This window comes from Candoia aspera, chromosome 17 (genome assembly GCF_035149785.1).
Source record: "Candoia aspera isolate rCanAsp1 chromosome 17, rCanAsp1.hap2, whole genome shotgun sequence".
Taxonomy (NCBI): Eukaryota; Metazoa; Chordata; class Lepidosauria; order Squamata; family Boidae; genus Candoia; species Candoia aspera.
The window spans coordinates 8,912,790-8,938,919 of NC_086169.1; the positions used below are offsets into that span (position 1 = coordinate 8,912,790).

The 26,130-nt window shown below is 46.4% G+C and overlaps 2 protein-coding genes across 3 annotated transcripts in view; one reads left to right on the forward strand and one right to left on the reverse strand.

The window, feature by feature from the left end:
• PIAS3 (protein inhibitor of activated STAT 3) overlaps nucleotides 1-25,287 on the reverse strand; it is a 56,899-nt gene extending 31,612 nt beyond the window's left edge. Inside the window, exons 1-6 of one of the 2 annotated variants that reach the window (XM_063317225.1) lie at nucleotides 25,027-25,287; nucleotides 9,197-9,662; nucleotides 6,281-6,365; nucleotides 4,577-4,627; nucleotides 2,960-3,050; nucleotides 442-576 (exon numbers count right to left, since the gene is read on the reverse strand). In XM_063317225.1, the coding sequence (XP_063173295.1) occupies nucleotides 442-576; nucleotides 2,960-3,050; nucleotides 4,577-4,627; nucleotides 6,281-6,365; nucleotides 9,197-9,659 (825 nt within the window). In that variant the 5' untranslated portion in view covers nucleotides 9,660-9,662; nucleotides 25,027-25,287. Of the gene's footprint in view, nucleotides 1-441; nucleotides 577-2,959; nucleotides 3,051-4,576; nucleotides 4,628-6,280; nucleotides 6,366-9,196; nucleotides 9,663-20,224; nucleotides 20,307-25,026 lie in introns of those variants that run through there. The other variant, XM_063317224.1, reaches the window with a different exon arrangement.
• Nucleotides 1-26,130, forward strand: part of POLR3C (RNA polymerase III subunit C) — a 139,472-nt gene that overhangs the window by 62,157 nt on the left and 51,185 nt on the right. The window lies entirely within an intron of this gene.

Sequence of the window (26,130 nt, forward strand, 5' to 3'; positions counted from 1 at the left end):
ATCACTGACACGTTCACACATTCACCTAATCAAACCAAAGGTATTATGTAGTAGATTTTGAATTGATATAAATGGTACTGTATTTTGAAATCAGAAGGCCCCTCTGTAAAATTAAAACAGCCCTTTCAAGTGTTGAAAAACTGTTCCTGTTCAAAACAATTAATTCAAGCTCACAAAGTGTTTTGAAATTGAGATGATTCAAATTCACAAACATTTTGCACACCCCAGGTTCTGGCTTCATGCAACAGCCTGATTTGTACAATCGGTGAAGGCAAAGCTGGCTTCTCACAAAAGGCTGAACCAAATGACCCAACGCTATTCCTTCTGTCTACTCCCACCACAGCCATTTTGTGAGTGCCCCCACTGCACGCTTCCACAGACAGGCATGCCACCGTCCCAAAAGGCTGCCCATCCCCACTGCAGCTCCAGAATCACTCTTACCCTGCCAAACTCAGACGACCAGTTCACAACAATTGTGTTGGGGACTGTGGCCGAAAGGCGCACCAAGGGAGTGATGTTGATTGGTCGACTTGGCCGCTTGGGCTCTGCGCCGTTTTTCGTGGGGGGAAGATAACCCTGCATTGGTAGAAGAGAACATCTGTAGTCAAGCCTACAGGTCTTTCACCAAGACTAGAACAGGGCTGGCACACTGACAACCAATTACCCAGGCTGGTAGGATACTGTTTGCTTCACCATGGTTTGTTTGATAAACTACAATGGGCTGGGTTCTACATTAAGCCACAATCAAAGATACCACACTTGGACTTGGGTGTGATGTGTAAAATCACCATCAGCTATGGTCAAATACTCCATAAAGCCAAAAGTGTGACTTTAAAGGAGGCCACTGGACTTGCAGGAAGACAAGCAATTAGTATGTTCCAGATTAAGTATAGAAAATGAGGTGGATGAAAGTAATATTTACAGAAGCTTCAGATAACTTGGCTAAAAGCATATTTTATTATCATGTTTTTCAGAACACAAATTTAGTCATAACCAACCAACTTGGTTCAGTAGCATCATGATTATAAAAAGCACCTTAATACAGTATATTATAAATGCCTTGAACACTTCAAAGCCTAATTTGACCAGGGCAGGGTTAATCTGAGAGCCAGTTTGGCCTAGTGGTTAAGGCGCCGAGCTAGAACCAGGAGACGGAGAGTTCTAGTCCCACCTTAGGCAGGAAAGCCGGCTGGGTGACCCTGGGCCAGTCACTCTCTCAGCCCAGGGAGCGGGTGGTGGTTGTGGGGAAAATAGGAGGAGGAAGGAGCATTCGGTATGTTCGCCACCTTGAGTTAATTTATAAAAATAATAAAGGCGGGATAAAAATTAAATAAATAAATACACACTGCACTCAACTTGACAGGGCTCGTACTCAGCACAAGGGCCAAGCAAGCCATAATGGCTTGCTCCAGAAACTATTTGGGTTTGGGGTATACAGACCCACATGAGCCCAAAGCATTGAAAAATGCCCGACACTATTCAACTGCAGAGAGCATAAAAAGCCTAGAGCTCAGAACAAGGCGTGTGCATTCCCCCCCCCCTTTTTTTAAATACATCAGGGCAGATCAGTTAGGAGAGAGTGATTAAATTAGGGCAGGTGGGTTGTGTCAGGCCCACCTCCTGCAACCTGGCATCTATGAACGTGTTGGGATGGCAAGTCCATAAAGACTCAACCATCTATGCTCTCCAGATGGCTTGGATCTGCAATTTCCAGAATTCCAAGATGCAGATAAAATGCTCCTGGATTGCAGATGCAGTCCCAATCCAATCAGAGGGCACTCTTCTCCCTAACCCTAACCCTAACCCTTTTTGACTCTCATGGCTTACAGAGCAGGAAACAAATTTAAAACATGTACAGTAAGCTTAAGAACATAAAGCAAAGCTTTACAGTCAAATAAGAACAAAATAATAAATAAAACCATACATAAATCTCCACAGGGAGACCATTCCAGAGGATTGGTGCTATCATCAAAAAGCAGCACCTCCTTGCTCCAGTTCCCTTTATTTTCCGATGTGGGGGGAGTAGGAGTAGCAGCTAATGCAGGACTTGTACCAAAGGTGTAATATGTTCCAAAAAATGGGAACACATCAACACACAGGCTGCTGCATTCTGGACTAACTACCGCTTCTAAGTGGTCTTTCAAGGCAGCTCCATGGAAAGGGCATCGCAAGTGTCTAAACAAGGGGCAGAGACTGTGGCCAGGTCCTTTTGCACCAGGTGAGGCTGTATTTAGTGCACCAGCCAAAGGTCCTTCTAGTCACTGCTCTGAGCCCAAAGGACCCAGATCGCCACCCCGTTCCCTCCAGCGTAAGGCCTGCCCGCCCAGAGATGTCCATGGAGAGCTTCAATGGACAGGCAGGACTTCCATCTCGTTGGGGTTCAGCTCCAGCCTGTTGACCCATCCAGGCCTGATGGCCTCCAGGCACCCGGATAACCACCTCTCCCCTGCAGCCCGGGGGGGCGGGTGTGATTGGAAATGGAGTATCTCCTGCATGCTGATAATACCACACCCTGAACTGTTGGATGACCCCACCCAGTTAAAAAGCAGGGGGGAGAGGACTAACCCCTGTGGAATCCCCTAACAAAGGGGCTACCTGGACAACCTTTATATTTTTATGAAGAATTTTGCTTTTATTGTATTTTAGTCTGTAGTTGTTTTAATATTATTGTAAACCGCCCAGAGTCACTCTTAGTGAGATGGGCAGCGACGAAATATGGAATATAAATAAATAAATAGAATAAACCTCTCTTCCCCAACTACAACTGCGTGAGCCTGCCCGCTGAGGAAGGAGCAGCACAACGCCTCCAGTCCCCAGCCATCTTGGGGAAGGCTGAACCGAAACAGGGATCCACTGAGTTGGGTTTGTCCAATCTGATGGGACCATCCCAGCTGTGCTCTTCACTTTCAGGCATGGGAAATGGGGAGGGGAGGGGAGGGGAGGGGAGAAGTCTACTCACAGGCAAAGGACAAAGCTTCCCATTGATTTTAACAAACAAATTGGGGGGGAAGTAATCCTCTTGCGGGCAGCTGGTTTCACATAAACAGAACCTGTAAAGATACAAAGAGAAGACCAGAAAGGCAAGGGGGAGAAAATGCCATAAGGAAAAAAAGAAAAAAAGCAGCTGGGAAGAACAGTTTGCGGCACCCTAAGATTATATAGCTGAAATCCATTAAGAAGGAACAGGAACAGCCCAATAAACCTAACACAACATCAGAAAAGACATGCTTTGCCTACCATGTCAGACTGGGAGACTGAAATTGGACAATATGTGGAAATGGCCAAATAAATCCACAATAGAAGCCCAACTAAGTATAAGCAAGAATGGTTCCCTAACATACAATATATCACAGAGCAAGGCAGATCTAGATATCTGAAATACGGTTCTTGGACTCAGAAAGAAACTAGCAACAATTACTAAAGTTAGATGCAAAGTTCAAATATTTAAACTGTAGCCTGTCGTTGAGGGTATAAATGGAAGGGAAGGGGAGAATGCAATTTACTTTTTCCTTTTTTAACCATGGTTTTCTTTTTTTAACTTAAATGAAGTTGTCTTTCTTGTATAATCTTGCTTTTTTCTCTTTTTTACTTTCTTTGTATTCTAATATTTGCCTTTTCCAATATTCTTCGTATTTTAATATTCCAATAATAAATACATAGGTGTTAAAAAAAACCACAGTAAGAGTGATGGGAAATGAAGAGCCTGTTAAATGTCTAATATAGTTAATGTACTAGTAACCACTGAAAGGGACACCCTCCCCACCTTCCAATATGAAAGCAGAGGGAATTCTGGACGCAGCCAGCAAAGTCCTGCCGCTGCCCTGCTCCCTGTGTCAACAGATAACTGATTACAGCCTCCTCCCAACCACAAAAAGGTTGTCCCCAGTTTGCAGGGACCCTCTGTTGAAACCAGCATGGTAATAATTCTGGATTGGAGAGAAAGAAAGAAGCAAATGACCACATCTTCTCAACCACACTTAGCTTTGCCTGTTTGCTATCATTGGTAAAATAATGTTGCACTATGCACATAGAAATCAATGGAGATGCTGTCCTGAACCATGGAACATCTTTGCAGGAAGGGAAACACAGGGACTAAAAACTTGCTTGCCCTTCCTAAAACTAAATGTTGGGAGAACAAGGTGGTTACCACAGAGTTTTAAGGCCACATCTTGCTCATCTGCTTCCCCCAGGCCAGCTTTCCCAACCTAAAGCCCACCAGATGTGCAAAACTACAATTCCTTCTCTACCCAGCAAGGATAATGCGAGCAGAAACCCAACACATCTGGGGGTGTTGGGGGAAAGTTAGGGAATGCCAGACTCAAACACACAGTTCTTTGGGAGAAACAGACTGAAAGCAGAAACGGACTGGCTTTGTCAGCGGCTGGAGAATTGCTACTGCAATTCCCAAAGTGGCTGCTTGCTTTGCTTTATGTGGCTAATTCAGAATTGACACGGAGCCCTCTGCCAATGCAGAAAGACGTGGTGAAAGAGGAGTCGGGATCTCTCCTGCCTCTATAGATACAGTAAGTATTTTGCTGCTCTTCAAAGTCATTCTTTTAAGTTAAGCTCTTCTTACCTCAATTGTACCTGTACGGTATAATCACATTTGGCACCAGGTAAGATATCTCTGGAGGGAAAAAGGAGAACAAAAAGGCTTAAATTTATCTGGAAAATTACAAAGCAAATCTTAGAACTTCATGCCTTTGCAGAGATAAAAATTAGTGCTCTAGCCCCCCTGGATGGACTTCTGTGGCATCACAGAACGCTTGTGGACATTCTGACAACCAAAAGGTAAGAGCAGCCACAGAATAAAGCTAATCAGCACTGCTGTAAAGGAAGAGCAGGCAGGGAAGAATTCTTAGTTTTGAAATCCCAGGGCCAAAATTTAGCTTGAAAAAAATAAATGAAATAAGAACCAAATAGGAGGAGCCCATAGAAAGCATTCCTTAAAAGGCAGTTGTGGCAATGAAACAGCAGGCGATTTCTTCTAGCAGCAACAGCAGAGAGAGGGACTCAGGATTTTGCAGCAAGCAAGCGGGAACAGCAAGGAATTCTTATTCTGGCCAGCACTGGCAGCACTGAGCCGGAGGGTTGCCCGGGCAGACTAACCCCACACCCTTTATTATTTTTAAACATAAAAACAGTAATAATAAAATGGCCTAAATTTTTCAAACCTTTTGAGATATGATTCTAGAAGCTAATCCTAAAACAACTAAGACTCTTTCTCTGAGATTCTGTAACAAATCCGCATTGTCCCCACATAGCTTTCAGACTAATTTTCTTCAACATGAGGCCCTCCAGGGGGCTGGAGCTATTAAATCCCAGAATCCACAGCCACAGCCATTCTTAGATTTTAGCTCCCCTATCTCCAGGGGACCAGACATCAGGCTCCTCCCAGCAAGCAGAACTAGAACCAAATAAACAGGCATTCAAGGATATAAGAACTTACAAGAAATACATTTTTTATTTTATTTCTCAGAGACTCCAGCTCGCATGAAGCAAAGGCTAGAGACGCTCCCTTTCGGGCAGGAATTTCCATCGGCTTCTTGTTCCAGCAATGGACTGGTCTGGCATCAGGCTGTGAGAGGTGCTCTCAGTGCAGATTGGGAGTAGTTGCTTTTGCTCCCCCCCATCTTGAGGAACAGCATCCTCTGGAACGGCATCCCCCAGAGGCACATATTGTACCCACTCACCTGAGATCGCAGAAGGCCCTCAAGACCTTCGTCTCTTCCCAGGCCTGCAATTAGTGCATCTGTGGAGCCCGTCATGTTTTTTGACTGTATGTATGGCTGTTCTTAGTCTGGGCTGCCACATTTTGTTTCATGTTTTTAACTAAAACAAAATATTCAATGCTGGATATTGAAAACCACCCAGAGTCTACTAGAGTGGGCAGCCATAATAAATTTAAATAAATATATTTAGTGAAGAGGGCAGGCGTCTTCAGTGGCTGCCTCCCCTAGGGAAGCATGTCCAGTGCCAAAGAAGGGCAGAAGGGAACAAAAATACCCTTGGCTGGAGCCATTAAGATATAAAAGACAGTGCTGGCCATGTGGGGGGTGGGTGACCACTGCTGCTGTGATTTTTAAACTTCAGCCACTGCTTTTTCTGTTATTTTATTTCTTGTTTTATTCCACACATTTTAATGCATGCTTGAAGTGTTGTAAATTATTAATAAATTTTATTGTAAACTGCCTTGAGATATTTTTCAACCAGGGGCATATAAATATTTTAAAGTAAAAAATAAAAGACTTATTTCAGCAGGAAAAAAAGACCTCCTTACCTAGAAGTGAGAATCTGTTGCACCTGCTGAGGAGTGAGGGCAAAAGTGAAATGTGCTTCCTCAAACCTCTGGCTGTTCACGGAAGCTGCAACAAGATAAACAAAGAACATTAATGACCACCCACTGGATTTTGAGGGATGCCCAGAATTACACCAAGCTGGAATTACACCTTAGACATTTCCTTTGCGGCTATGATGAAAATGGTCACTCGTGATGATGACAGAATGTAAGGGTTGGAAGGGATCTTGGAGATCAACTCCCAGCCCAATACAGGAATCCTTATGACAGCATCCCCAATAGCTGGTCATCCAGCCTTGATGAAAGAGGGTTCACTCATCCCTGAAAGTCTGCGCCATCCTTGAACACCCCCGACTAGGAAAACCTTTCTTCTCCTGGTTTCTTGGCCCATCTCCTGGAAAGACTCTGGGCAATTCTGCCTGTCTTCTACAGGCGCCTATCCTGTCTCCCTGCAGCAATTTCTTCTCTACTCTAAACATACTTCTGAGCAGACCTCACAGGTTTTTATTTCCAGATCCCCGTAATACTGGTTGCTGTCCCCAGACACAGTCTGTTTTCTCAATGTCCTCCTTAAAACGTGATGTCCAGAACTGGACGTAATATGTGCAGAATGGAGAGGAATACGGACATCTCTTGATCTTGACACTCTACTTTTGCTGAAGCAGCAGAATAACATTTGCCTTTTGGGCATCACCTTATTGGCTCATGTTCAGCTTGTGATCCACCCAGATCCTTCTTGTATCTGCTGCCACCCAGTATGGTCCCCCCAATTCTCTCCTTATATTTTTATTTGTTTATTTAATGTATTTTTATATCCCGCCTTTATTATTACTATTAATAACTCAAGGCGGTGAACATACCAAATACTCCTTCCTCCTCCTAGTTTCCCCACAACCACCACCCTATGAGGGGTTGAGCTGAGAGAGTGACTGGCGCAAGGTCACCCAGCCAGCTTGCATGCCTAAGGAGGGACTCGAACTCACAGCCTCCTGGTTTCTAGCCTGGTGCCTTAACCACTGAACCAAACTGGCTCTCTGACAGGTTGGAGTGAGAAAGAGCAACTGTCCAAAAGCAATTCAGACTGTTTCCATGGCTGAGGATGGACTTGAATCTGCATCTCCCAGATCATAATCCAGGACAGTTTGTTTTGGGGAGAGGGACAGCTTGCCATTCCCCAGATGTTTTGAAACATCACCCCTGAAGAATGTCTGTGGGGAAGGGACTATTGTGGAGTTTTAATGCCAAACATCTGGAAGTCACCAAGTACTTAGTGCTGACCTAATTATCACAGCCAAGTATAACTGTTTTTAAAAATTAGCTTGATTTGTATCCCACCTCCAGGCTGGGTTCACACTAGTATGCTTAATGAGGTCACAGAAAGACTTGGCAGCTACATTCACGCAACCTGCTAATTTGATTAGTGTAAACTCGGTGAGTTTGGGTGCTTTCACATCAGCCCATTTAGGCAATTTTTGATTCAAGGTATTATACAAACCCAGAGAAGTTAGTTCAGTAACTAAGTACGCAAAGGCCATGACTGTTTTCACACATCATGCTTAATATGGTTTCTGAATGATCCATTCTGGGTTTGCCCAACATACTGAATCATAAACCAATCAACTGGCCTGGGTTCCCACAATATGCTAAGCCACAGAAAGAAAATGTCAACCTATTCAAGATCAAAACTAACTAAGCTTAGCTCTGGTCTCTAGCAAGATCAAGTTAAAGACCCATGTTGTCTCACAGTCACTGACAAGATTTTATCAATTTATTACACTTACTCTTATCCTGCCTTTCAGGATACAATCCTTCTAAATTGGCTTACAAACAAGGCAAACAATTATAGAACCTTTACTTAAAACAGAGATCTTCATGATCTTCCTCATGGGTGTTAAGTGGCCCTGTTTTGGGAGGGAACGCAAACTGGAAGCTCACAAGCAGAAGAGGGCAAATGATCCAGCCAGCTAACACCAGAGGTTCGATTTTACCTGCAAGAGACCCAGCCGTGTACAATCTATCTGCACCCAGCCAATTAACCTATTTTGCCTAACTTGTCCTCCAAGAAAAAGAGTGGGAGAGAAAGAGTGGCTGAAAAAGCAAGGCTCTCCATCAGAGAACTCCCTGCCAAAGAACACACCAAGACACCCTGCCACAGCCTGCCTGTCAATGGGGAAAGAGCTGCTGGTCTCCTGAAGTCTTGCCAGAACTTTCCTGGTGAAGCTTTATTAGGGCATTTCTGGAGAAAGCGGAGGGAGACCCTCTGACCCAGTGAGAGTGACTGTCTGCCGTGAGAAAAACTCCTGGTTAATTCCTGCCTGCCGCTCTGAGGCTGGGTATAAATCTCACAGACAGACTGGCAGGAAAGGGCCTATGGATTTGTCCAAGCCCCTTTGTAAAGCGCTGAAATTGGACATTTGGTCCACACCACACTGAAGCACCTCTCCCTGGCTATCAAAATGTTTGGTAGCCTGTAAAAAAAAAAAAAAAAAAAAAAGTCAGGCAGGCCATACCTGCCAATAACTAATTTCCCAGCCATGAGAGTGATGATATTTTGGCAGGGGAAGATGGGCAGCTATTTTTTAGCCTGTCCACTGCCTTTGTCTGCTTGCACCAAGGAGGCCGCCTCTGCCCCCTGCCCCAGCCAAGGCACCCCAATCTTTTCTGCTGTCCTCGAAGCCCCCTCTGCAGTGACCACCAAAAACTTGTGACCCCCATTCTGAGATGGGAAGCAAAGGCAAACTGGAAGGTAGACTTTAAAACTGGCACATCGCAGTACGAAACCTGCAAAGATCATTCCCAAACCCACATGTGACCCCCCCATCTTGTGGCCCTCAGCAGCCCTGCCCTGAAATGTCCAGCACAGCTCAGGCTGCCGCACGGCCCACAAAGAGCACTCACCCAAGGTGGTGGGCTTGATGAGTTCGTCGTAGACGTCATAAAAGGGCAGGCGCCGCATCTTCACATCTGGATGGACAGGGTGGATGGGGGGCGACAAGTGGGGCACGTCAGCCTCGTGTTTGGGACCCAGCATCGGCACGGGAGGCAGCATGCCAGCCGGCACACCGGACGCCACCGCTCCATTGTCGTAAGGCAGGTGGCACATGGCGCCCTGGGTCAAAGCCGTGGCTGAGGGCAGCTGCCCCGCCTGGAGGTGAAGCATGGACAAGTCCGAAGGGGTAAGGATCTTGCGGGGGAAGCGCCGCCGGTACAGCTCCTTGATTTTCATCTGAACAGCGGAGCTGCAGCCTGACTTCAGCAACTGCAGCGCCTTGGTGAGCAGCTCATGCTTCCTCCCGCTCTTGTTCCGGCCGGCAAACCCCAGAAGCACCTGCAGCTCCGAGACCCGAAAGCTCATAACCATGTGCTAGAAGACAAAAGTAAATTAAAATAAAACAAAACAGTTAGATGCTGACAGCTCTGGGGGAACCACCATGGCTACCTAACACCTCTGTCATGAAAACAAGACGGAGCCATCCACACAGGAGAAACAGCAGGACAGTTATCCCAGACTGAGCATCTCCTGGACCGAGGTGGCCAGTGTATCCCTAACCCCTACAATGCCCCTACTGTATCCTTCTTTAATTTGATTTTTTAAAAGAAGCTTCTGCAAGGAAAATATTTCACCACACACATTTGGGTCAAACATATTGTTTAACTTGTGCATTTTTACAACATAAGGAACCAAGAGTCTGTAACCTTAAGGTATTATTGTGGGGGCTTGAATATGGTAAGACTCGCACACCAAGCTCAACCACAGCGTGTTAATTACATCAGTCGGTTGAGCGTGCAAGCACAGTAAGCCAAATGTCCGCAACCTTTTCAACATCCAATCTCAAGCCTTTTAAATTTGTACCGTGATTCTGGTTTCATTTTAGAGGACTGCAATCAGTAATCTGAACAGTATTCTTGGCAAAGCCACAAATCAGGTTTATAAGTCTCAGACGTGCCAAAAGCAAGCCAGAGTACAGCCTATTAGCACCTTATATCCTCCCGATATGCAATTCCAAGAATTTTCCAGACAAATGGCCTTGACAAGAGTTGCAGGAGCTGCAGACAGAACGCATCCAGAGGGTGGAAGGCCGTGACAACCGAGTTAAGGAAACTATTTTCCAGAGACAGAACTCACAGGGTGGGATGACAGTGAGACAGAAGAGCTGGTAGCGGCAGAGGGTCAATGAGAAGAGCAAAGGCAGGGCGGTAAGAGGAGGAAAGGGAATTGTGGCGGCAAGACTTCTCCCTTTTCCTCCCAAACCTAGGCCAGGAATGGAAATCCGAAATGTTTGGGATAGTCTAAAACATCATTAATGAAACATTTTTGCTTTTCTACCGGAAAAGCAGGTTTTAAATAATTGGTGCTAGAACAAAATGACATCTGATATTAAGGACCGCAGCCCTGTGAAACTTAAGTGGACTGCTGAAGAAATTCATCCATGGAGAAATTATTTCAAGTACTGTGCAGTATAGCTAGAAATAAAGGAGGACAATCTAGGAGTCTGACGTACTGTTTTGCCCACAGAAGAGGAACTACATCTTTTCTTAAAAGCAGCTTTGATCAAATTGACCTGTGATGCTTATGTGGGCACCAGGCTACGCAGCGCTCCAGATCGGATTCAGAAAAGACTCCTCAGGTTCCTGCAACACGTTAAAACCCAAACCGCCCATCTCCATTTCAGCCTCGCCTTCTGTTCCGGGGAAACCCAGTCTGTGTCCTGTCTAATCCAAACCCGAGTTATGTGAGTTCCTGGTGTGATAAGAGCCTCCCCAACCTAACACTCTGTGGGAAGGCTGGCTGCACTGGCTGGGAATCAGACAAGGTGGAGTCCCATACCTCTGGAGGGCAGTGGGTTCAAGGTGCCAGGGTTCAAGGGTCAGGCTACAGAGTCTGCCTGACCTGAGGCCATTGTAAAGCTCCTGCTACTGAACTGGGGCCACTGAGCCATTAAACTCTTGGACCAGTAAGACTCAACATGTTCCTGCAACATACGGTATTTTAAAAACAAGGGAAGAAATACCCAAACTTCCCTGAAAAACCCAGGTGTAAAAAATTCAGGCCCCACTGCACTATCACCATTCCCAGTTCGGCCCTTGACACCAAAGGGTGCCAAGCAATTATATCTGTCATCATCATTCCCAGAATCCTAACAGAGTCATCATTTCCAAAACCTTAAATGGAACAGCTGATACATTATTGACTTCACATTCTTAATATAGTGCAGTAAGAATTTTGGCTTAGTGGGCAGGGAAAGATGGCTTAAACATTTGGACCAGTAGTTTGCTGGGCGTGCATGGTCAGAATAGCCAATTTTAGGCTAGAGGCGTTATCAGCCCATGAGTTAAGAAGAGTTGGGCCTGGCTAACCCTTGGGTGGGAGACAGCCAGGAGTTTCCAGAGCTGTGGGCTTGACTGGGAAGTCAATAAACCTCCTGGAAGCAAATAACTTCCAAAATGTTTCCAAGAAAACTGCATGGAGTTGCATGTCAGGGACTCAAGCGCAACTCAAGCTTGGTGCTGTTCAGGAGGTAGAATTACAACTCCCAAAATTCCAAGCTAGTATTCTGGGAGTTGCAGACTCAGCACACCTGGAGGGTGCCGAATCAGGAAAGGCCAGATTAGATGGAGAAGCCATCTGACTGAGCAGAAGTTTGCTTCAGATGCTCATACCTGTTTCCAAGCTGTTTTACACCACCCTCTTCTGGATCTTAAATACCAATCTGAAACATTCATTCATTCGTTAGTTTGGACTATAATTACCACCCCTTTAACCAACCTAGGGTGGTTAATCAACATAAAATAATGATCTATAGTAAAACTTAGCATCCTCAGATCAATGTAAAATAGCTAAAATGGCTGCCCTCTCATTAGCCATTTGGATCAAACACCAGTTTGCCTTTGGGCCTTTCCAGACTATCCACAGCAAAGGGGCTGGCATGCTGCAGCTTCCACAGGTCTGGCCACTTCCATTTCTCATGGTGATGGGACCTTAACTGAAGGAAGTCCTCTCTTGAGGCTCTTAGAGAGCAGGCAGAATCATTCTAGGTAACATCAAGCAAAACCTACAATCACTGGATGGAGCCCTCCTTAATACTAAGAATATAAACCCACAGCAGCTACAAAATTGGTATGTCAGGGGAATGCTGGACCATCCCCTGCTAGGGGCCAAAACAAGCTGATTCCAAAAAAGTTCTTCTTCTGCCATCATGTAAAATTACCCGAAGGCCCTGCACCTAAGGTGCGGCTAAAGCCTGCTTCAGAAACCACAGCCTGCTACGCCAAACCACGCCAACACAATCCCTGGCATGTTTGCAACTATGGTTAAAACAACATTGGTTCTTCTTTCATCCAGTGCCTACATTTCTGCAAATCCTTGAGCGGCCTCCTAATTCCCCTGTCCTATTTGAGTGAATCCCAGAACCATCCTTAAAAACAATTAATGTACCCAAGAGCATCAGTTTGGAAGTGTAAGATCCTCCGGGCAGGAGGCCGCTTTTGGTCCTCTATAAAGCCCCATCGCCCCAAAAGACCCCTGGAAATTATTTCCGGCAATTATAATCGTGACAGCCGTTCTGAAGGCTGGCAATCCTCTCTCTCATACACAAAAAAAGCCACCTTTGGGCATTGCCATCAGCCTCGAGAGAGGGGGGAATGGAGCTCAGCTATCAGAGATTTGGAAAACATACAGAGAAGCCAAAAACTATGGCTGTCCAGCTAAGCAGTGAAATGGAGTATTTTTAAATGGCGAGCTTCTAAATAAAACTTCACAGCTTTGTTGGTAGTCAAAGACACCCATGCCTCGTTTACATGTTGTTCCAAGGCATGTTTTAAACATGGCCGTTGGGTTTTCAGTGGGAAGAGAAAACAGGGATGTGCAAGGTAGAAAATCATACCCCTATAGGGAACACTGAACAGGGAAAAAACTCTTATGCAAATTAGCATAAACATAATTTGCAAAGGCTGATTTTCACTTTTGGAAAACTAATACCAATTATGCATTGCGGATTAATCAAATTTTCATGGGAAAATTTGCATAATGCAGAATTTTTTTCCATGGAAAACTAAAACACTGGAAAATTTTCCCTCTCGCATAATTTTCCTGAAGGAAGAGAACTTCATCTCCAAGCAGGTAAATGTGCATTCAACCATACAGTACTGCAATCTTTTGTCCTAGCAGTCATTGGCTATACTGACATATAATCTAAGGCAACATTTTTATCATGACTTGTTGAAGAAGCCATAATGGCCCAGAGGACATGTCACACTGAGCAGAAAGCAAGGAAATCCATTATGGCTGAGTGAACTGTTGCATCTACCCACTGACTCAACATAGATTTTGGACTTCTTTTTCATCATGGTCAATGCAGCTTTCAAAATTTGAAGTATCTGACCAGAACTATCCAATAACCAAGAGGGTTACTAAAATAATAACTTGGACTGGAGCTGGTTAGTACTTGGATGAGAAACCACCAGGAAATCCCGGGGGTATAGGCTAGACTGTGAAGTTGAAAAAACATCCCAAAAAGCCAACGTCAGGCCTTTTGCTAAAAGAGCTCCAACGACATCTCTACAGAATTATCAGGCTGAGCTTCACTTTGGGGGAGACTTTAACTTTGAGCAAGACAGTTGCTCACTCATTATGCTCAGCCACAGCATGGTTGACTCAAGTGATGTGCATAATTAACCATTCCAGAGACATTCTGGGACCACTGAAATGCTCTATTTTTCCTCTGGTTCACGTCAATCCAGCCATTCCAGGAATGGCCCAGTCATTTCCTGGAAGTAAACCTTTCAGAGCAGGATGTACTTTAGAAGGTTCTATATGTGGTCACTAATATCACAAGATTTTGACCATTTAATATTTTTTAAAAATCAGTCTTAATTTGAGGGCCCTGCAGATGCTAGGGGGGGAGATCACACACATCTTCATGCACACCGGAGCCATGCTGCCAACTCCCAGCGAATGTGGTAGTTGCTTCTCAAAACCTTTCAATGAGATGGAGTATTCCACGTAAAGGAAAATGTTGGGAACCGCTGGTGTAGTGGGTTCGGCCAGCATCAGTCAACTGCAGCTTATGAAACAAAGAATGGTTAAATCAAACCATAGCTCTGCATGATAAGCAAACTCAGCCATTTTTCCATAAAAGTCACGTTTCCCCCAAGCAGCTCTAAGAGTTTCAAAAGAATCTCCAACGTGACACCTAACACGGAATCACCCCAAGTGATTAATTCTCCCTAATTTTGGAGACACAGCTCTTTCCCCCAACCATGGGTGCTTACATCTGTTTTGCATTAGTCAAATGGCCTCCCTGGAGATGTTTTCTCCCTCCCTCTTGCAAAAGGAAGGAAGAGTTTCTCCCTCGTCCAAATAACTGCGGAGCAACACAAGAGTTGGCTGATACTCTTACCTCCTTCTGAGCAGAAGGCGCAAGGCAACTGTGGCAGAAGGCTGGGAGCTCCTGCCAGCCCTTCTTGGCAACAGCCACCCCACCCTGAAGGCCACCTGGTGAGCTGCGGCTGATGCTGTTTTTCTGAAGAGGCAGATCCTTTCCAATTCCCTTTCTTCTCATGTAGGGTCAAAATGGCACCCTCTTGATTAAGGCCACCAGAGAAGTCGCCATTCTTATACAATTGACCACCCCTTCAACTTTTGGCCCCAGTTTAACCTCCAACATTTCCAGTTAGGGCCGGAAAGTTCCCTGTCAGGAAGTGGGCTACTGGACTTGCAGGTTGGGCTCACTTGTCCTGCTAAGCAGGAGGCCCACCAAAGCTGTCACCTGACAGCTGGTTTCACACAACAAAAGGGGGAGAGTCAGCTATTGTGGGAGCAGTTATAATAGCAGTATTTAATTAGCTTTAGGGGGAAGGCTGTGTTTACCTGAACAGAAGTCTAATTCTTTTTTTAGTGGGAGGGTAATTTGGTGATAAATCTTTTGATGAGAATATGCTCATCATATTCCATGTATTGAAATAAATTAAAATTAAAACATAAAGTAAATCAAACGTATTTTAGGCATAATTATTATCTGTAAGCCGCCCAGAGTCATTATACGAGAGATGGGCAGTAGAGAAATTTAATAATAAATAAATAGTCCGGTCCACTTCAGTTCAAAAGCCCCCAGTCTAAAAAAGAAATCATTCCTGCATTAATCATAATTTTCCAGACAAACTGTAACTGTAACTGACTGGCCTCGTAGACTCTTCTCTGCTATGACCCAGGCTTCACAAACAGATTTCTACATCACACCAATCTAAAAAGGAGCAGACTGCATTAAGCCTCAGTGTGAGCCCAGCTGTGCTCCAACTTAAGCAAAGAGAGCTCACTTCTAAATTTCAAGCCAAAGCCAATTCTTACTGCAGATCGAACACTGTATATCTTGTATAGAATGGTTATACCCAGCAAAGAATTTGTTCTGAAAATGTTTCATTCATTACAAAACCCCAACAGGTTTCTAGTCCCTATTGCTGGGAAGATCTCACTGAGCACATGCAATCAAAATTCAGAAGCTGAAGAAATCAGGGAAATGCCTAGCCATGGAGAAGAACTCTGGACTTTCACAATCATTCCCCTTCCTTTCCTGGCTTGTCCTTGAGAAAACATTCTAAATTCTTGGGAATCCTGGATCTTGATTGCTAAGTTACAGACTAAACTACTCACACACATACACCTCACATACAAACATGGTTTGCTAAAACCTTTCGATTAATTCAATTTGCTGCATCTATGTCGACAAGCCTCCATGTTGGGGGTGGGCAAATCCTGTCATTTTTGTTTGTAACAGCCCAAGATACAACATTCTCCAGGGCTGCAAGAAAGGCAAACATCAATCCATGATAATCAATTTCTCTATTTGTTTCCAAGGTAGCACCCCATTTCCCCCTGCCCGCCCCATCACGGTCCTCCCAACAGGCAGCAAACCTCCTCAGCCAAGGAGATCGGACAAACAAGGAACACACACACACACACAGAGGCAGGGGCCAGCAGGGACGAATCCTGCCTGCTGTGAGGAAGCCTTCCAATCTCAAAGAGAGAAAAGTAAAGGGTAAAAAATTGAGAAGCCATCCCAGCCTCTCAGCTTGAGGGTGGGCCCACTCAAGCCTTGGAAAAGCAAGATCCCCACCGCCTGCCTTGTGCTCCAAAATGACTCTCCTCTGGAGCAGGATTTGTCCGTCAAGGGCTTGTTTGCAGAAAGGGGGGAGGGGGAGAGGGGCTGGCAGGGAACCCAGCCTGGAAAATTCCAGCCTTTAAAAGAGGGGGTGGGCAACCAAAAGCCACGCGCAGGAGCCTGCGCACAGCCGCCATCCTCCTGACATGTCAGATGCTCAGCCCTTTTCTTTTTCACGGCATTACAAGGCTGCCCACCCGCATCTTGGCATTGGCAGGTTAAGCCCCAACAAGTTGAATTTACACCCACCAAATAAATCTAAGCTTCAATGTACACTCTCAGGTACTGGCCTGGTTCATACATCTTCTTAAGCCACAGCTGGATTAACCACAGTTGGTTGACCAAGTCACAACACAGAGAGCTATAAACTGCAGCTTCCCAAAGCTGGGTTCAGACAACTATTTAAGCCACAAATAAACAAATTGCATTCTGACTTAATGTTATAAGTGAATTCCTTCATTGCTCAAAAGTAATTCAGAGATAATCTTGTGCAGGAGGCATTAAAGATCCTAAGATCAGCTTTCCCGCATCCATACCTTGTGCCAAAATAAAATAAAATAGCTGAAGCTCCCAGCACAAGGCCTAGTTTAGAGCAGGGATTAGCCATGCAGCGCCCACAACACTTCTAAATGATGCTCACTGAACTCCAAAATTAAATAATGGAAAAGTAACGTACTTTTTAAAAATTTAAATAGTCAAAACCTTGGGAGCTAGTGGAACATCACCACAGATACTTATTACAAGGTTTTCACCATTTTTAATGTTAAATTATTTTTAGAGTGGCTACAATATCAGCAAAGCCAGTTTGCAGAGCCAGTTTGGTCTACTGGTTAAGGTGCTGGGCTAGAAACCAGGAGACGGTGAGTTCTAGTCCCGCCTTAGGCACAAAAGCCGGCTGGGTGCCCTTGGGCCAGTCACTTTCTCTCAGCCCAACCCACCTCACAGGGTTGTTGCTGTGGGGAAAACAGGAGGAGGAAGGAGCATTAGGTATGTTCGCCACCTTGAGTTATTTATTAAAAAGGTGGGATAAAAATTAAATAAATAAATAAAATCATATGCCATCTGAGGTCCCTCCTGATCGCAATTTTAGGATGTCTTACATGGACAGGGAGACTGAGACATAACTTCCCCCTCCTAATTTGGCCATTAGGAGACCATTTTCATGTTGACAAAAAGAGTTAGTGTACATTGGCTGTTAAAAATGCAAATTCAAATTCACCTTACAGCCAAGCGATATTTTTCTATGGGGCCTCTAGTACAACCCTGATCCCTGACTTAACCCTGGAGAGCCAACGTTCATTACCGTGCACCTTGTCCTTCTGCCACCTGACCATTTACATTACAAAATATTAATATCCTGGAAAAAAAACCTTCCAGTTTCTGCATCATCTTTAGTTCCCAGTGTGCCCTACAAGTCTTCTTATAAATAAAAGTGATGTGCCCCCACTGGCAAAGAGCAAAGATAAACAGAGGCAACTCACATCCACGCCGCATGTTTGCCGTTTTGGGAATGGGCCATCTCCCATACCAAAAAGGCATTTTGTAAGAGCGTCCATAACGTGCTCTCAATACTGTCAAAAGAGGCCCAGAAACTCAAAAAAGGTTTGGGTTATATCAGCTCCCCTCACTTCAACCTGATCCCTCCCACACATGCCAGACTATGCAACTAATCACCCCCATGTAACCCTTTCCTGAGCTTGCCTTTACTTTTGCAAAATCTGTACAGCTGGTTAGCATCCAAAGATGATTGGTTCTTCCATACTGCAGGCAAGACAAGACACAGTGAAGGAAACAAAACCAGATACCACTTTCTCCAGAATCGAATCTGCCTGTCCGGTCCAAAAATCAGGGGTGGGCTGGGAGGCAAGTCTTCTAAGTTATGGCCCCAGGCTATCCCTTCCTGCTTTTCACAAGGTTGTAAAAATCTATGTTTCCAGCACACTTTTGGCCGGAATTGATTGTGGGCACCATCATAGGTATGTTGTTAGTTTGGTTTATGAATCTTCATTTTAATGTTGTTCCAGGCTTTTTATTTCTTCCCACAATCCTTAATTTTGCTGCTAGGCTAACTTTCCTCCAAAAGCAACTCTGGATTATTAAACTTTAACTACCACCTCAAATAAACATATTCATACGTATCTCTGAGGACTTCATATTTAAAAAATAGTATTTTTTTTAAAAAATCCTAATTATCTGATATTGGGATTAAACAATCTCCAATCTGGCATCCTTTAGGCATGTTGGAACTACAACCCACTGGCCACACAGCCTGGGAATTCTAGAAGTCACAGACCAAACACATCTGGGGGCCTCAGAAAAAGAGGGACTAGTCTGACAAAAAAAAGTGATATTAGAAAGAAGGTTAAGGGGGGAAGGAGAGGAGAAGGAAGCACTCTTAAGTAAGGAAGACAAGATCCTGACAATTCTGTCCACACTAAAAATACCTGGGGATGCTGAGGTGGGCTACACCTCAACAGCACTTCCCTGGCAAAAAATAAAACGAAGCAACACCGAGCAACAGGGTGTTGATGGGGGCAGGGAGAAAGGAAATATTAACATGGGAGGGTGAATGAAATTGGCTTTAGAAATCATTAGTGACAAAGTCAGAATCTCAGGACTGGTGGCAGGTAAGGGTGGTTATGTGTTGGCTCCTAAAGGTGGGAATATAAAAAGCCTAGACACATCAACCTGCTTTGAATTCCTCCAGCCAAAGCAGGAATGATTTGTGACTTAGTGGGAGATGTAGGAGGGACTTCACTTTCCTCCCAGTCAAAAAAGCACATTTCCATGCTACTCCAAATAATCCCCAGCCCGAGGGTGATGTCCAGCCCCCAGGGAAATGCATGCACCTGGCCAAGCTGCTGTTTCTACCTGCCTGGCTGCTCTTTAGATGTGCCAGACCTCAATTCCCAGAATCCCCATGGGGTTATCTACAGATTCTGAGAGTTCAAGTCCAAACCATCTGGAGAGCCACAGGTCTGAAGCGGCGGGGCATCCGCATGCCTGGAAATGCCACTGCTGTGGTTCAGAAAAGGTCACAAGCATGCCTTGCGTTGGGGGCACCGAAGGAAGATTTCAAACCCGGCCCTCTAATCCCACCAAGGCGGGCTCTGTCCGCGTCACCTGGCCGCCCGGCCCTCCCGACGCAGCCCAGGTGAGCTCCCGGAGCCCGAGCCTCGCGGGGCGGCCGCCTGGTTGGGCCCATTTTGCACCCTCCGCGCGGCCACCTGCCCGGAAGCCCCCGCAACGATTCACCCCGAGCAGCTTCGTCCCACGGCAAAGCCCGTCCATCCCCGGCTGGCCCCCGCCGCCCCCTTCCCCGCCCTCCGCTCGGGGGCCCCCCGATCCCTCCCGCGGCCCGGCCCGCGAAAGACCCGGGGTCCGGCGGCAGCGCCAGGCTCCCTCCCCCCCCCCGGGGCGCCCGCCCCGCCCCCTTCCCGGCCCCGCCCCCGCGACGCCCGAGGGCCGCCCGAGCCCCGCGCCCCCCGCGGCGCCCCCTCGGCCCCAACCCCGGCCCCCCGCCCCCCAGCGCCCCGTTCGCCATTATCCGTCGCCCGCCCCGCCCGGGAGGGATGGTGCGACAGGCCGACTTTCGCCCCCTCCCCTCCCCTCCCCTCCCCTCCCCTCCCCTCCCCTGACCCCCCACTCGTTTTCCCTACCTTCCCCAGCCCCCACTCCCCGAGGAGCGGGACGATGAGGATGATAGGCCTTGTAGTCCCGCCCTCTTATCCCCCTCCTTGGGGCGGGGGTCGCGCCCCCACCCGCCTACCTTCAGCTCAGCCGCCTCCGCCATCTTGAGGCATCGTCGCCGCCTCGCCAGGGGCCGGGGAGCAACTCTTCCACCGCCGACGAGGCGCACGACGCCCGGCGGTTGGGGGATAATAGCGGAGGCAGCCCGGCCACGCCCCCGAAAGGCGGGGGAGGAGGGGCTGGCCCGGAGTCGTCGTCGGGAGCCGCAGGCCGTGGCTAGGGAGCGTCGCGAAGGTGCCAACTGCGCACCCGGCGGACAGAGCGCGCCCTCCGCGGGCCGGAGGGATGCAGGATTGGAGCATGACTGCGTGGCTAGAGAACTGGTTGTCGAATTCACACGACACGTTAAACCTAGTTGTGTTCACTTAATATGCGATGCTCAATCAGTAAACATCTGGCTTAACGCAATGGCCTTATGGGTCTCATAACATGCCAAGACAACAGCTGGATCTCCACCAAACAAAACAAACCACATCATGGTTTTAGCATGACAATCCAAATAGCAAAAAGCCAGATAGGAAACTTTTAAGTGCCCAAAACCGATCGTCAGGGTTTATGTAAACAAGCTATGTTAGCCCCAACCTAAGTTAGCTGTGGCTTAGTGAGTAAACTGGTTAAACAAATCAAAATTTGATGACTGGGTTCATAGAACATCCTCAACCCTCTTATAATGAATAAAATAATATAAATTAGCATCTGTAACCATAATCATTATTAGTGAAGTTTTATATCGATACAGTATAATTTATATATTCCACTCTTCTAATGCATACATACATTATTAAAATAAAAAAATTAAAACCATTTACACTGAGTCTGAAAAACAACGATGACCTCATACAAGCAGGCAAAGACAGCAGATTAACATATACAAAACCACAGTTTACACTTCCTGCAGAGCAAATTCCTCTGTCAGCGCAGGACTTCAGAGGATAAATAACAATAGCTTCCTGTCAAGCTAGAATCCATGCCAGCCCTGTTGTCAGCTGTGCCCAGTCGATGCCGCCATGAGAGACAAAAAATTGGATATATGGGCAAGGGGTACGGAGGGCCACAGGGGGATGAGTCATCTGACTCAGAATCCGTGTATCAATGTATGTGTAGAAAGCAAGGGGGCATGTGTGGAGCAGGACATATGTGAGTGACCGATGAAGGACCTGACCCTTGCCAGGCTAGAAGGCAGAGTAGATTAGAAAAATAGATTAGGGTGCCCGCCAGATAAGAGGGATGCCGTTTGCCAGCTGGGCAGGAAGCCCCCAGGAAATCACGGGGGTTAGGAGTTTACGTTAGGCAGGTGTATGCCTTAATAAGTGCTATCCCTAACCAGGGGTTGAGAGTTCCTGCTAAGCAAATGGAGGACGTATGGCACGAGGTAACCACTTTAAACTTGTATAAAAGAAGCTGCTCGTCTCATGTTCAGGGCTTCTTCTCTCTTCGGTTGCGGAGAGGAAGTCCTCCTTTATATAGACGTCTAAATAAATGAGTTTGATTCTCCGGCTCTGCGTGGTGATTGGCTGATTGCGCAGGGCAGACGGGCAAACCGCGATTTGCGGCCAACAGTCGTGGCCAAGTGGTGGATTTTGGCCCTGATGTCTGACCCCCACGGCACCTCTGCAGACTAGTCGTTCACGGGGCAGGGCTGGCCCAAAGGATTATTCTGCCCCACCATGGCTGCCTACAGCCAGTTCAAATCATGTTTGCACAACACACATCAGGAATTCATCACATCGGCTGGGTTTGCACAACACACCGGTTCAAATAGGATTGGGTGGCCAGTAGTTCCACATACCGTGAGAACTGGTTGTTAACTGAGCAGTGCTATCTTGGCCATGTTTACTTAGAAGGAGGCGCCCTTCTCTCAGCAGGGTTAGTTTCCTGATAAACAGGTCAGGCCACATCTTTTTTCCTGGGCGGCACACTCCTTTTGCACTGGCAATGCCACACTTGTGCATAATCCACCACCACCACCAGTTCCATGGCCCAGTTCATTCAATGGCCCTTGGTGTACGACATGCAATAAAGCAAAACCACAGAATGTGATTCCGCTGAATGTAAGCTCTGAATGGAAAATAAGAACAAGGGGGTGGCAGATGGAGCAATGCTAAAGCCAGGATTCAGATCTGAAACTGCTTTACTTTTCCAGAACAGCTGACAAATATGCATATCTAGGAATTGTGCTGCTCAATTTCCTATCAGCTGATAACCCTGTGTGTGCCCACTCAGGAACAAGCCCCCCCCCCCGGTCTTTATTACAGCTAGCAGACTGATTACTCCCTGGCAAGTAAGTGTCTTTTTGAAGTAAGGTAGGAAATTTATTTATTTTTATCCCACCTTAATTATTTTTATAAATAACTCAAGGTGGCAAACATCCCTAATACTCCTTCCTCCTCCTATTTTCCCCACAGCAACAACCCTGTGAGGTGGATTGGGCTGAGAGAGAGGGACTGGCCCGAGGTCACCCAGCCGGCATTCATGCCTAAGGCGGGACTAGAACTCTCCTACCACGCCTGATTGGCCCTTGGGCTGAGAGAGAGCGACTGGCCCACGGTCACCCAGCCGGCATTCATGCCTAAGGCGGGACTAGAACTCTCAGTCTCCTGGTTTCTAGCCCAGCACCTTAACCACTAGACCAAACTGGCTCTGCAGATCTGAACCTGGCCAACCAAAACAAGTGTTCTTAAAAGGAAAAGTCAGTCTTAAAAGTGTGTTTCTCCTTCCTTATTGCAATCTCATTCTTAGAACTGAAACAGATCCAAAGACAAAAACGTACCCTTAAATTAGGACTCCCCAACTCCATGAACAAAAGAATGATGTTTCACCAATTGTCATCCTGCCCTTCTTGGCCAAATTATCATACATTAAAATTTTCCCACGAGAGCCAGTTTAGGGTAGTGGTTGCTAGAAACTGGGAGGCTGTGAGTTTAAGTCCCACCTTAGGCACAAAGCCAGCTGGGTGACTTAGGGCCAGTCACTTTGTCTCAGTCCTAGGAAGGAGGCTTCCAAACCGCTTCCAAAAAACCTTGCCAAGAAAACTGCAGGAACTTGTCCAGGCAGCCTCCAAGAAACAGACACGATTTAATGGATTTTTTAAAAATTCCCATTCCTTTGAATTACAGTACCATATAGTTTACCAATTACCCATGACATGGGACAGAATTAAAGCAATGAAAGCTGAGCTGCAAAAAAAGTCTTTAGGGGCAGCAATGAATTAAGAGTCTTCTTTGGTGCCATTTACTGACTGTTCAGATTTTTGCAACCCCCTTCTGGCAGTCCTATTCTGGCCACCAAAAACTTGTTCACCCCGTATCTTTCAATGCAAGGTTTACTGTAGTTCAGAGCAGATTTCTGGTGTTTAATGTCAAGTTTTATACTAAATCATAGAATCACAGAGTTGGAAATTACCCTAAAGGTCATCTAGTCCAGTGTTTCTCAACCTCAGCAACTTTAAGACGTGTGGACTTCAACTCCCAGAATTCCCCAGCCAGTGCTGGCTGGGGAATTCTGGGAGTTGAAGTCCACACGTCTTAAAGTTGCTGAGGTTGAGAAACACTGGACTAGAGCTTGGTCTCTAGACCTTTTGCCATTGGAATAGCCTTCCTCTGAACTCACTCCAGTTTGCCACTGTCCTTTTTGAACGGTGGTGCCCAGCATTGGACAAAAGAGTCCACAGGGGCCTTAGCAGCACCCAGTGCGGAGGGGCACTTTCTTTCTGTGATTTGGCTTCTGTGCAAGGAGCCTCTGGGTGCTGATTGCCGAGGCCAAGAGGGCCCCAAAACATCCGGATGAAAATGGCAGCAAAGGGTCTTAGAAAAGTATCTCAGCAGGCAGCTACGAGATGCATTTTGTCGGTACAGAAACTGTCACATTTATATCATGCTTTTGCCACTTAGAGCCAAGAAATGTAAGGCTGATATTTTCAACCCACCTACAGACAGTCATAAGCCCAATCCTTCCGCTCTCCAGAATGCTTTGCCAGCTCAGCAGCTGTTACCTTCTAAAACAGTTTCTCGCACAATAACACACACCGCACTTTCCCAGGTCAGGCATAGTCCAAGAGGCTGCACTTCTACAACATGCTACGTATGGCTAATTTTAGGCCTTCCGTGGCTGAGCATGTGGTGCAGACAAAGTCCAGTCGCTTTGCCGGGGCGCAGTGCTGGGTGCGAAGCCAGAAAAAGGATGCCTTTGGGTTAAGCGGGGGAAGCAAGGAGCACCATGGACCAAGATTGCTCCGCAGAGCAGGTAAGGGCACTCTGGGGGGCCCCCTTCTGTGGCAGTGGAATTGGCGTCGCATGTCGCAGCAGCAGCACTGCAAGCAAGCAAGCATACTGGCACCCACCCATCCTCAGCTCCCCCTTCTCCAGTGATGAAAGACTGGAAGAGCTGCTTCCCAGACCCACCATTTAAATGCGCATAATGCAAGCACTGAGAGCCAGTCAGTGTAGCAGTTAAAGGCACCAGGCTAACTGTGAAGTTTGGTCCCACCTGAGGCACGAAGCCAGCTGGGGGGCTTTGGGCCAGTCCCTCTTTCAGCCCCAGGAAGGAGGCCAGGGCAAACCACTTCTGAAAATGCTGCCAAGAAAACTGCAGGGTTCATGCAGTCACCAGGATTGACTTGAAGGCACCCTCCAAAAAAACCCAATTAGCATTACGGGATGCCCTGAAGAGTCCTGCAAAGCTGGGGGACATTAGTCACTTTTCCCGAGACCCAGGGCTGACACCAGGCCACGCCTGCCCAATCTGTGGGCTCTGCACCACTTCTTTAGATACAAGGAAGCTTCTTAGGAGGAGAACGGCTTGGCCTGGGCTATTTCTACTTACCCTGTTCTCTTTAAAGTCCTTTTTCCTCTTGGCTCCATTTGGCCTCTCCCTGAAGAAGCCTTCGATGTTCCCCAGAGACCCTTCTCTTCTCCAGAAAAAGGGGAATCACATTCAGAAAAATTCAGAAAAAGGGGCACACAGCAGAACTGGTTTAAAGGCTTTCCCAGAATGGTAGGCCCACAACTGCTTTTTTCCTTAGTCTGCAAAAAAGAACATACCTCACTCCCCCAAAGCCAGAAAGATTTTTTTAAAACCACTCCTCCAGTTGGCTGGAAAGGTTCCTTTGGCAGCGGAAACCAGGAAGTTGCAGATCCAGGCTGCTCAGAAACTTTCACAAGAATTAGATTTTACTCACCAGTTCTGCCACCTGCAGTTCAGGCACCAGAACAACCAGCCCTGAAGCAGATCTGAACTCAGTTACTCATGTACAGTATATGACAGTCCCTTTGATTTCATCAATTTATTCCTGTTTGTTCCTTTGAGCCATGAGAAGCAGGAAAAGGAACTGGTTCCTGCTCGGTAGAAAAAGTTCAGAGTCACGCCTTCCTCCGCATATTTATTTATTTATTTACAGTCCAAGACCAAGTCACAGAACTGAAAAGACAGCACACCACTAATACGTACGTATGTAATAATATAATACATATAAGAGGAAGGATCCCTATCAAATCAGCAATTCATTGGAGGCACCAAATGGTTTCTATAAGCTAAGGCTATAAATACAAATTGTATCTCAAACATTCTGGTATTAGAGGACCTTATTCCAGAATGGCTACCAGTAACTCATGCAGAAATACAAAACCTAATTGTGCAACAAAAAAATAATAAAGCTCCTGAGGCGAATTTAACTCCCCCAGAATTTTTAAAGATAAATCCATCATGGTGGGCTTCAGTGTTAGCCCCATTCTTCACTGCTATAAATTCCTCCATGATAATAGGCACGAAAGCCGCTGGGAGACCTTGGGCCAGTCCCTCTCTCTCAGCCCAGCCCAGCCCAGCTCACCTCACAGAATCAGAATCAGATTTTGATTCACCTCACAGGGTTGTTGTTGAACAGAAAATAGGACGAAGAAAGAATAATAGGGATGTTCCCTGCCTTGAGTT